This window comes from Zerene cesonia, chromosome 1, assembly GCF_012273895.1.
Source record: "Zerene cesonia ecotype Mississippi chromosome 1, Zerene_cesonia_1.1, whole genome shotgun sequence".
Lineage (NCBI taxonomy): Eukaryota > Metazoa > Arthropoda > Insecta > Lepidoptera > Pieridae > Zerene > Zerene cesonia.
In genome coordinates, this window is record NC_052102.1 from 9827110 (window position 1) to 9840861 (window position 13752).

The 13752-nt window shown below is 34.8% G+C and overlaps 1 protein-coding gene across 7 annotated transcripts in view; it reads right to left on the minus strand.

Moving 5' to 3' along the window:
• Positions 1-13752, minus strand: part of LOC119828778 (GTPase-activating protein skywalker) — a 75437-nt gene that overhangs the window by 32542 nt on the left and 29143 nt on the right. For all 7 annotated transcript variants that reach the window (XM_038351049.1, XM_038351041.1, XM_038351033.1 and 4 more), the window contains exon 4: positions 1309-1513. In XM_038351049.1, coding sequence (XP_038206977.1) covers positions 1309-1513 — 205 coding nt within the window. The remainder of the gene's footprint in view (positions 1-1308; positions 1514-13752) is intronic.

The window sequence follows — 13752 nt, forward strand, 5'->3', positions numbered from 1 at the left end:
TGCACCGGCTTGTGCGAACATGTTATCATCTCATTCAACTAATGGGATTAATTTAATTTCAACTAAACGAGGAATTTTGATTATAGCCCATTTGCTATGCAAACTAATATGTAGAATGCGAAAGACTGTCTGTTTGTCTGTTGCGGGTTCACGGTGAAACCACAGCGCCGATTTAGATGAATTCGAAATGGAAATGGTTGATCAACCAGCGCAAGGAAAAATAAACTAAAGTATATAAAATAAAGTAACAAAGCTCTTAGCAATGGTCTTGTCCACATAACAGATAAAATAAATTCGTCCACAATGCACATAGGTGATAAATACATCGAAATGGAAAATCAATACAATTCGATTATCAACGCTGAATTAGAAATTATACTCTCTAATGATTCACTAGATTCCTATATTCAGTTTGATCAAAAACGTTCAATCATACGTGCGATAGGATAACTCGTAGACATTTACAAATGTATAAAACTAACCTACATAGCGGTTTCAATAAGCATCGGAACTATCTGTTATCGAACGGATAACAATTTTATAACTTTAATCGAGTGCTTAATTTAAAAGCAATGATAAAATTGATCCAAATTTACAACCGTGCAATGTAAATACAATATATGGCACATTTGTTATTTCGATATTTGCATTGATAATAGTAAATCAATATATGTTGGATGTCATTGTGAATAGAGCGAGTAATTGAAAATATAAAGCACAATGAATGTTTTTACTGAATTTTGTAGCTGAATAAAAATGATTCAATTAAATGGACAAATAGAACAGGTTATCTACATAAATAAAAATGAATCAGCCAATGTGTTGCTAAGCGTAAAACTCGATAATGACTGGACCATTTCGGCTGATTTGTTTTTAGCGTTTTGATGGTACAAGGAAGGTTCTTATGGAGAGAAAGAATGGGTGAAGCCGGGGCGGATCGCTAGTAATGAATTCTTTTGCTACAGTGAAACATTTTTGAAAATAACATCAACACGCTACTTCCTGTATGATGGATGCTTGATCTCGTTGGTTCTTTTAGTTATAACGAAAATGAATTTTAAATATAATTTTGATTTATGACAATTACACTTTTAATTTATGTTTAACCTATACCGGTACCATCTTGGGTGCTTTAGGACTTACGATCGAATTTAAAAATACAAATCTAGCATAAAATGCAAAAGAATAGAAATAATAAATTTTACATTCGAAATAATATGTTTTAGAAATAATTCCAACTCATATATTTTGATCACTTACATCATTCAAATAACCCATTATTTCTAAATTTCCTAGAACTACACTCACCAGGCATGAAGTGCAACAGAGCGGCCGTGATCGGATACAGGCTGGGGCTGTAGGTGATGTCTGGACATGCGTAGCCCAGCACGGAGACCACGCGGTCGGCGACCGCCCGACCCTTGCGCGTCAGGTGGTAGCCGAGACAGTGCGTCGCCTCCACGAAGGGGGGCAGCATGATGGGTTTATCCGGCAGCTCCACTGTACCGAACACCTGGAGGACAACACAAAAGATTGTATGAAAGGTTGAGCATGAAGAAATTAAGTCTATATATATATATCACCATAACCACAAGACAATGTCATTAAAATAAAATAATAAATAATGATGAAACATGTCGCGTATAAGAAAAAGAAACATGAATGTAAACTCTTAAAAATCATAGTTAAATCGTAAATGATTTATTATGCCACTAAGTCAGCAGTTATCCCTATAAGTTACATTAAATATTTTGCAGTTTATGTGAGTGCCCATGCTTAGTTGATTGCCTTATAATAATAAACGTTGTTGCCACGTTTTAAAAATTAAATTTGCTTAAAAAGAATTCCGTAAAGTCCTAGGTATTATAGAAAACTTTTTAATACCATACTATCGGAAAATGAAAGTCAGCAACTTCTATGCGCAGCTATGAATTTCTATGGAAATAATACAGAATTGCGAAAGTATCAATGCTATCGCTGAATCTCTGTATTCAAGTGGGATTATCTCTTATACGGAGAAATCTAGCTCCAAATCTCCACCACTTACATATTATATGACTGTATAATTTTCGTCTTCGCTTTGCCACAGCTGCTCTGTAGTACAGTGCTAGTTCTATATAATTTCCCTTTCGTATGAATTACTCAATCAGGCCATAGTCACTGACTGAGGTATCTAAGTCACTTCCCATGTAATTACTCGGCCAGCTATGTCGCCAAGACAGGAAACTAGATGGGAATTTAATTGATTGCGTTACTAATTTGTCCGGTATTTTACAACTGTAAACCAGTATGAGTTAGTAACTATTTATGCTAAAATCGCGTAGACTAATGAGGTTTGTATTTGAAATAATTATAAAAACTACAACTTCTGAACGTGACTTTTTTTAGAGAGTTTCATGGAAAATAGGTGTTACACCGCATTAAATTAGCAGCAAAAGCAGCCTTTGTCATTTCCTAGCTAAATAATTCCTAGCTAAATAATATCGTTTCATTGCGACGTGACTGAAAAACAATAAAATAAACAAACGCACTTTCGCATTAGCAATGTTTCAGCTTTATACGACTACAGAAATTTACGTTCTGACGTCATATAAAAGGCATATCAAATACTCAATATAAAATCCAAAATATTGTGCTACAACCATTCGCATCCTCAATTATCAAGCAGCTTATAATTGGAGCGAGCTGGAACGTTCCATAAAAGGTTGTTATTGCGAAAAATCACGTACCTATAGCATCGCCGTGCAAATTGATATAGTAAACACCTTTAAATCTCTTATTCAATCTGCCGTCGACAGTCGCAACTTCGTGATTATCCACTTTGCGGCAAGGCCGAGCCGAGCCGAGCTGGACTCGCACAAATTACACCTTTCATATACAAATGGAATACTACAATCAATGTCCTATTTGCTCTTGCCTAAAGTACTTACGATATTGGGTTTTGTTTGGCCAAAAAATTCTTATAACAAAGTCACTATCAATGTACACTATACTTCAACAAAGTAAACAGTGCAGGAGCACGAGATAAACAAAGGAGTGAGGTTTTGAAAAAGACACGGCTTATAAGGCTAATTTTGAGTTTACTAATTACCCTTATTATTTAACTCCAATCAAGTTACCATACTTACTCAATTTTGATAGTACATACCATTTAGAGATTACAAATGACCATATTTTTACGGCTATATTTCAAGTCATAGGATTGAGATGAATATATTAAACTTATAAAAAACAAACTTCCTCAAAAGTAGCGCGGATTATCAACACAATAAACAAACTTAAATAGCCCATATTATCCAAATACAAGTGGGACAATCCGTGACGTACGCATTCGTAACACCACGCGGCTTGGTTCCGCTCGCTATATGCACGGCGTTGCGTATCTGTGTGTAGCATTGTTCGAAATTATCTTATCACCATACAAGATAACTAAGAACCAAAAATATTTTCCTAAAATATCTTTTAACGATCTTTATCGCAATCACCGGTTCTGTTCAAACAAAACTCGCTTGGATCAATATTTTCGGTCGTTGGCGATAACTAACATACGAATGGCTGAGGAAAATTTTGGTATTCATTAAATATTTGCTATCGAAACGGACAATGGTACACTGACTCCCAATTATTCAAAAACAGAGCGTCCTGCATTATAAAACGTGATTCTAATGGTCATCTAACTAATATGCAATTAACGCATAGGGGTTGGTTTATATGTCCCAGTGACCGTTACAAAACGAGTTCATCGCACGCTAATCTCGCATTAGATAAGAGCATTGGCAACATCAACGCCGCCACGAAGAATCAACGCACCAACGCGTTGCGTAAATTTGAAAGAGCAATAACCGTGCCGCCGTTTGTAAATGTGGCGAATGACAAATAACGTAAATACGCACCAATAACAGTCCGTCAATGTGACAAAAATCCGAAACAAACCCGGCTCTCGGTTGGTGCCAGATCTAAATATAAACGTCAACAGAGCTCGTGAATTCGCGAAGACAGGAATCAGAATAACGGTGAATATAAATCGGGATATAATTATAACATCCTTATAGTGCCTATAGGACGTAGGGATAAAAAAAAGCAACTAAAAATAGTTTTTGTTAAACCAGTAAGTAACAGTGAGCATTCGAGACGAAAACTGTATTGCACCATTGCACCGTATTGGGTGCGTCCTTGACATAAATGTGGATACCCGATTACAAGCGAGCGCCAAAGTTATCAACTGCCTTATTCCCTGTTTGATATTGGATTAAATAACGTAAAAGCGACGCGCGAAACCTTTCAAGTTTAACACCTATCGAAATTAGTATTGGGAATGTCCCATAACTATGTGTTACACCTACTATATCTATGTACTACAAACGATATGCAACATATCTTATTTTATCAATGCCAATTGAAACAACCACGAAACAAAGCAACAGGATGTACGCAGCTTTTAACAACCGCATTAAGCCGACTTATTACGCTTTACCAATTTGCAAAACATTGTAACGTTATAAAAATTTGAAAACATCCTCCGATTTTCTTGAACGCCTGAAGTGAATTTAAAACGATCTCAATTCTCATTTAACCGCTGTTAAAATGCGCTAAAAGCAAGCGGGTTTCCGACTGCCTTTCCTCGTCGACCCATTTCCATTTCAAGCGGTCATACAACGTAGACTTGAATAATGAATACTTTGACTTTTTTCTGACTCGTTCCGCGCAACGTGCAATTAAAATTGCTACCTACATGTGAAGAAATTATTTACGGAGAAAAACTGGTTACGCATTTTGCTGCTTTGATATTGTTCCATTGGTGTGGATGAAAAGAAATATTAGCGTAAACAAAGATATCAAACCGAAGATAGTAACAATGATAATACCACCGTGTGCAAGCGTTAAAAAATAATATTATATTGCAGTTGCTCTGCGTATATTTCTACGTATAGTTATTGGTATAGTATATTATAACTTAGACTTTAGACTTTATTTCGAGTATATTTTATACGAGTAAATAGAACAAACTCTAGAAGCAATCTCAGATATCTTTCAACTCCGCTCATACAAAGCCATTGGCCAGATGTCGAACTGAATTCCTATAGGGCAATGTGTTTTCAATACAATATAATATTACAATATAAAACGTAATAAAATTTTGCAATGCAGTGTATTTATACAGAGTAATAATCAGGTTGTATTTGAAACTACATATTTTTTTGAAGAATTATATAATGGTGTAATACTGTAATTACATCTTTTAAATAAGCTAAAAGTTCCTGAGCAATTCCAAATGTACAAAATCGCTTTAAAACGCTTTTCTTAACTCTCGCAAATCATAGTTTGCATCATCACGTCATTTGACCGTATCAAGGTTGTTTTACTCGTATAAAATTATTGCCATCTGACGTCACACCTAATTAACTGTTTATCCCACGTAATCGAATCAATTTCCATAAGAAAACAGGCCGACCACCATCGCGTGAGCGCCGCGCCCCCACGTCCTTCGCCCAGTCAAGGCCACCAACTCCTGCGCACGCCGCGTTCGCACACAGCGAACCTGTTTTGTTGTTTACGCTTTCTTATGTTGAACGTTAATGTGTGGTAATGAAAATTGCGACAGCGAATTTTATGTATCTTTTTTCGGCAGCGCTGTCAGCGTTCAATGTACGCCGCTTAACTTGATTTCTGTGTGAAGTCTTATCGTGTTTTGAATCTAGTCAATTTATCGCAAACAGAAAGAACCTACCTTACAATTATAAATACGATTATAGGCACAGGATGCCATATTATATACTTGAGTGAAATGTGTATGATGTAAAATAAAACTTTTTGTTTTGTTATGTAAACAATTAGAGTTTAGAAAGGAGATCAGAAATGATTATGGTATTTTATTTACAATGTTCTATGCAACTTCAAACATAGCATAGAAACAAATAGATCAATAGAAAGCATAGTTTCTATCCAAATTACGATAAATCATAAGACTACACAAGCACAACCCGAATGAGCAGCTACTACGTTATATAAAAAAGTGCATCATTTGCAAAGCTTCTCAAAGGTGACATAACAAAAATTCAGTTGGAATTAAATATTCAATTGTCATTCATGGATATTAGACGATAAACTTCAAGACATTAATTTGTGCGTATAAAATTAAAAAGATGTAAGAAAACAAATATAAACAAATCATGGTGTTAACTAGTGTACTAATAAATCATAACTAGCAATTATATTAATATAGGATACACCGTTACGAAAGAATACCATAATAAAATGTTAAATACCTTGTATACCACCCACTGATTACGAATAAACATAACACAATATATTCTTTTGTTTAGAGCAATTAAATTCAAAAGTGCGCAAGCGATTCAAAAATCGCAATAGAACATTGTAATTTATAAATAAAATATATGTATATGAATGTTTTATTGTATTATGAAACTTTACGGTTTATGACTGAATTTTATTCATACACTACAATATTGTTTCAATTTATTGTTTTTAGAGTAACCATAATAATAATATTGTGATAGATAGTACTATGGATACTGGGATACATCTTATATTATAATATGGTATGGATATATCTTACTAATATTATATATTATATAATAGCTGGACAACTGGAATAACATATAGGCAAGTTTTGATCCCGATATTCCTACGAGAATACGTCTTACGCGGGTGAAACCGCGCGGCGAAGCTAGTCTGATGCAAGTAAATAAATTAATAAAAATTAAAGTAAATAATCAGTTATATAATTTCATAGTATCGTACGCCACAAAATAGTTTATGAACAGAACCTATAAAACATTAATAATAATTAAATCTTCTTAACTACTACGGACCGTGATACATATACATATATACATAACCTATTGCACTCAGGTATCACGTATATCCAACAGTCCCTTCTAATACACCTAAGCGTGTTCAAACTAACTAAACTAAATAAACAAACGAACCTTTTTTTTTCTCAACTTCATATTCTGTATTGTTATAAAAATGAAAATATTTGAAGCAAATACACGTGGAAACCTCTAATTTCCACGGGAAGGTCCATTGCGAATTGCGATGCACATGTGAATCATTCCGACATGTTTATATTCCGATAGAGGGCGCTATATTCAAAATGTGATAATTATGACAACTGTTAATTTCCTTCGTTCACAAGATCGAAACCGTGGGCAACAGGTGGTAATATTATAAAAGCGATAGTGTGTGATATAGGCTATTTTTTTATCGCATGGAACATCTCATTCTCATGCGAATTTCGTTTGACCGAGCGGTCATAGCCGCTGCAACAACCATATTTAGAGATCCGTCCCGGCTCCGCCCGCGGTACATGAATAGCCCATAGCCTCGATAAACGGACTAACTAACACTGAAATAATTTTTCAAATCGGACCCGTAGTTCTCGAGATTAGCGCGTTCAAACAAACAAACTCTTCACCTTTATAATATAAGTACAGTATACGGCACCTCACAGGAACACGTGATGCATCAGATCATACGGACAATACCCACACGGGAGCTGGAGCCCTAATTAAAGCGGAGCCAACCTCAACGCGACCTCTTGCCGCCCAATCAACGCTCAATTGAATGACTGCGCGGACCGACGCTCGCCAAATTGCAAATTCGATATAACCCCCGTTTTCTACTATGTATTTACAGTCTCGTTGTATTTATTACACTCCTAGCTTTGTCATTAAAACATCCTACTAATAATATTATAAACGGGAAAGTTTGTAAGGATGTGTGTGTGTGTGTGTGTTTGTTGCTCTTTCACGCAAAAACTACTGAACCGGTTGTAATGAAATTTGGTACGTAGACAGCTGGACAACTGGAATAACATATAGGCTACTTTTTAGCCCGATATTCCTACGGGATACGGACTGAAAGGTGAAACCGCGGGGCGCAACTAGTATAATCTACATAGTTAATTGGAACAACTTAGATCAAGCTTGTCGGTAATTACAATTGAACTTCAGTTCAGGTAAGTACGTTTATCTATACAATTATATCTGTTCATTGAAGGCACACGTAGTTAACCAATTTCATCCAAGCGTAGTACCATCATATTTTGAAAGCTATGGATGTGAACATTATAGACAGCGCAGAATTTTTAAAACTTAAGAATCTCGTATAGATATCCAGTTAGAAGTGAAGTTTTGTTGATAGAATTGTATCACAATATTATAGGCACACTAGCTGCGCTCCGCGGTTTCGCCTGCGTATAAAAAGTTCTCCAGCTATCTACGTACCAAATTTCATTGCAATCGGTTCAGTAGTTTTTGCGTGAAAGAGCAACAAACACACACACACACACATCCTTACAAACTTTCGCATTTATAATATTAGTAAGAAGGATAGTAGGATATATAATATATATAGTAGGATTAATAGGATATCAAACATGAGATGAAAAATAAAATAGAATTATATGAAAAATACGTTAATGGGTCAGGTAGGTGTTTATGATTACGTAATCTGACGCACACGCTGCGCAGTTATTGAATGTTTCATGCTATTTATGGAGCAATTAATGTACATAATTAATATAATAAGTTGCGATAATACTTCAGCCACTTCAACTTTTAATGTCAACAGCGTGAGCGAAATAAACGAGACGGGTAAATAAATAAATGAGATTTATTAAACAACTTTTTTAAAAGATTTTTTTTTCTTCCTCTTTTACGTTAAAAACGTTTCGCTAATTGGTTTTAAATCCAAGCCTATATAATAGTACACAACAGTTTTCCCGTTACAATTTTTCCCTTTTTCATTATAAACGTGAGCAATTTTAAATTTATCAATACATTTTTGGGTCGCAATGTAATATTTAAACTGTCCCGTTCATAAAATCCTATCCTATCGTAGGATATCCTATCCTACTAATCCTACTATCCTACTAATATTATAAACGTGAAAATTGTTTGGATGTGTGTGTGTTTGTAATTCTTTATGGCCGTATTAAGATATATCTATAGTAAATCCGAGCAATTCATAAAAAAAACGTACTGCTTCTTAATTGCAACAAGCTAGCATAGACGAATTAATTATTTATCTCAAGCTCGCCCAAAATACACTTCACAATAAACTTTTCCCATGTACTGTTTGGTAAATAAACACACCGCGAGCGTTATTTTCAGCGGGATAAGTGCTATTTTCGGCTGGCGAATACGGAGAGCGAATCCATCGGAAATAACAGCGCGTTCGTGCATCGAGCCGGTGATCGTAAATCTTTTGCGGCTAAAAGTCAATAACGAAAAACACTATCTCGCAAATATGTATGTATGTATCTTAGATTTAGAAAGCTGCTTTCTGCTTCCCATACGTTTGGATTATTAATATAGATAAGCGATAACTGATCCAAAACCCCAGAGACAGGGAAATATAAATTTCTATGATACTACAAGTATTATACGCATAAAGGTACTGTAAAAAAGGACTAAACTATAGTAATTTACGGAATCACGGGTTGTAGGCGTTGCCACGTTCGGCGAAATTATGGGGATTCGAATTCCTTATAATCAATTTTTCTCATAAAAAGACAATTTGCATGATTTAGTTGCTATGTAATAATTTATAATCAAAATCATCATCAGCCCATATATGTTTCCACTGCTGGGACACAGGCCTCCTATGACGGTGCAGGCCATAATTCAACACGCTGGCCAAGTGCGGGTTGGAAGGTGTCACATGTCGTCGAACTTAAATTAAGAATTTATAAAAATAATTCGTAAAAAATATAATCTTATAATAAAGTAAACGAATTTTTGCTCACGACGGTTGTCTTTCAAAGCCTTTGCTTTTGTACAAGACGCAGATTGGGTCATGTAGTATATAATGTAGTCATATATCAATTTCTGTGTGTCAATGACAATGAAAACGTTTGATTCAATGCCGGTAGATTTGTTTTTGCACAGCAATATTTATACAATAATTGTAGATTGTAGTCATATTTATCTATTTTCACAGTAAAACCGTGTAGTGAGTGAGTACAAGCTAAAAGGAACGCTTCGAAAACCTCACAGGATTTTACTAGATTTATTAATATTATAAGCTAGCGGTCCGCCCCGGCTTCGTCCGTAGTACATATATAGCCTTCCTTAATAAATGGGCTATCTAATACTGAAAGCATTTTTCAAATCGGACCAGTACTTTCTGAGATTAGTGCGTTCAAACAAACAAACAAACAAACTCTTCAGCTTTATAATATGAAGTAAAGTATAAGTATAGATTATTGTCGAGGTATACCGAAAAATGCAACATATTTCATCAATATTATCTTAACATATAACAGTGATGCGTAGTGTGGTTTTATCTAACCCGATATTAAAATATAATAAAAAATATAAGAAGTAAAAGCAGAAATAGAACAACGTAAAAACACAGATATAAAAAACGTCAAAGCAACCAAAACCGTGACTTTCTGATGGAACGCTTGAATGACATTTAAATAAATAGCGTAAGACAAGCGAAACAGTGATACCTTCATATAATAACATTCACTCACAAAAATAGACTGGAGGAAATTTCAGATTATATCATAATAAAATAAAATATGAAGGATTCATCACTCTGATAAAACAATTTCTTAATTTTATCAGAGCGACTGTTATATAATACAGTGATACTGATTATAATCTTAACATGGCCAAAAATTTCTCTTGATCTAAAAAGGAGACAATTCTTATGAGAACATTGATGCATTTGGTACTGCAATACGAAATTTGTCCCTTAAGTTAATAAAAAAAAATACCAAAACAAGATACGTAAAATAATAACTGGTATTACAATAAAAACACAACAGAACGTATCATTGAAACTGACATTTGAGACGAAAGACGAAAACACAATAACAGTGTTGATAACATTGTTTATATTGATAACGAAAACTCGGCACGCTTGTTTACCTACCGTGCACTTAGCCCACAAGTATCTTAGATTTTTAAACATAAATGTGCGTTTCTTTGTTTATATCACGACTGTTCATTCAGTACACATTGAGTACGATGATGTAGAAAATATAAAAGAATAAAAGCAAGGATCAAGCGAAATATTTTCATATTGAAAACACTGGTTTCCTGTGTAGTATTTTTTTATATAGTAAATCTTAATTTTTCTGATTTTGAACCGAGTGAAAAATAAAGCATTTGATTAATTGATTCAGCAGACGAATTGTAAACGATCACCAGCGCCCATGCACATTTGCATAGATACCTCTGCAATTGCGACACTCGCTTTTAGGGTTGACGACGGGAAAAAAGGAAACGACTGGGAAGTGTGAGTAAAAGGAACGTGATCGACGGATAGTTTCATTCATTCCACCTGTTTTGTTTACAGGGGCGTAACATCAACTCCATGTAAAGCGCCTCCTACTTACATATAGCGCGGGATCCCACTGCAAAATTAGTGAAGGAATAATGTAGACAACAATGATTCTGTACCATTTCAAATCTCTCAAGTACACTATTGTTAAGTGCTGTAAGCTTTATTTCCATCAAATGTAAACCGAATTTATTTCTAAGTCATTTAAAAATATTTTAATTGATAATACTGGCGGGCAATTACTAATTGGCACCTTATGTTAAATGAATTCTCCTACTTATGAGTTTACTTCAAAATAAATTTTGATTGTCTACATTATTTCTACACTAATTTTGTAGTGGGATCCTAGACTAATAGTAAACTTGAAAGTTAGTGAGGATTTTCGGATATTCGTTACTCTTTCACGCAAAAACCACTGAAGGAAATTTGATTATACTTGGCTGTCCTGTCGCTTAACAAACACATAAGCTATAGAAATACGCATGTGATTTCATCAACAAGGCAGGTCAAATCACACGGAGCACCTAGTCCCAACTATGATATAAAAATAACTCCAATCATTTCATCCTCGCGGCGGTTACCTACCCACAAAGTACCTACACACACGCTAATCGTCCCACTCAACCATTTAATACCCCCAGCTTCTCTCAATCAATCAGAGCACTACCTGCTCCTAATAGATCCATTTCAATGCCTGACCTCAAATAGCTTTATCGATGATATTTATCCCATTGTGCAATGGTCGGTCTATCCGCGTCCATCTGCGTTGAGTAACACCCGTCCCTTTATTGGGTCATGCTATTCTAATCTTATCGCTAATATTTCTAATGATTGCAATTGAATCTGGAGCTGTGTCTATTCCTGCTCGACTGCGCTTGAGGTCTGTTTATCGTACGTAACTATTTATGATTATCTGTCACGCGATGCAAATAGCTTGTTGGATTATGATGTTATGTAAGATTCGATTTGATGACGCTGCTTTTTTAAGATCATCACCAGTACATATCTGTTTCTACTACAGGGGCACAGGCATAATCCGTATATCAGACGGTAATCCACCTCGCTGGTCAACGGCGGGTTGGTAGATTTTGAAACATTAATATGTTATTTCAAACATTTTAGGAATCGGACATGTTCAATAAAAACACAGAAGCCGCATTAAATAGTTTTCTAGCAGTTATTGTTAGTTAGTTCTATTATTGTGTTGCAGTTTGGTTGATTAAAAATTCAGATGTGAATTAAACTGATACAATAGAAAGAAAATCTCCTTCACTTTGCTACATGTATGAAATAAACTTGTGTAGATTGAGTACTGTTTGGATAAAAAGTTCGCTTATTGCGTTGATCAAATGATCTCATAGTTTGTGTGGTCTACATGCAAACTCATCGTGTGTGGGTTGTAATTTATAAGCATAACACTAGTCTTAATGATACTCAAATTATACCACATATCCATGTGGAATGAAGTCATATTATTAACACTACCTATAACATACTAAGAGGTGGTGGCAGTGGTTAGGAGGACGGACTTAAAGCGAGAAGTAGGCGGTTCGAGACCGGACTAGCGTGCAAGAAATATAGATTTTTTATTTTATCTGCACATAATTCACATCACCACTGCTCGAAACGGCGAATAAAAGCATCGTGAGGAAAACGACATGACATATATTGTGGATTAGATATTTAATTATCGATCACAAATACAATTGCAAAACTTTTAATAAATTATCCAATCAAGCAGAAGAAAATCTACGGAAAAAAAGAAAATTATTTTTCTTTATCCACGAAAACGCTTTTTGTGAATTATGTCTAATTAAAACGAGGGAACTTCATTAAAACTTCACGCCTAAGGGAGCTTGAATAAATCCACCGTCTCGAGAGATACCTTTGTTAATTAAGACTTTATTTTTAACTTCAGTCCCACTTTTATTTCTTCTAACGCCGTAGCATTTTAATTACACTAAAAACCTTGACCTTTACGACGATTGATTAAATTGAAGCTATTATATTTTTCTCAATAAAAAAATCTCTTGTTTAAAAGCCACTTATTATTAACATGGATAGTTCGCCCCGGCTTCGCCCGTGGTATATCGCATATGCATGGCCTATGTCACTCAGTGAAGTTACAGCGTCCTAATGGTGAAAGAATTTTTGATATCGGTCCAGTGGTTATTGCGTGAAAACATTAAAAACATACACAAGGTTCCTTTTTACAATATTAGTATAGAGTTGTAGATTATCAAAATAAACACTTGATTTAATTTTCATTTTTCAACCAGACTCGAAAATTGCAATTTATACAGTTTTTAGCATTTTATACTATCTAATACATAAATACATCAATGAAATATCCCCCTGTTTGGACAATCAGGTAATAATATAAAAACAACACGATCGTCACACGTCCCAAAAGGAAATATTTATGTATAAAAA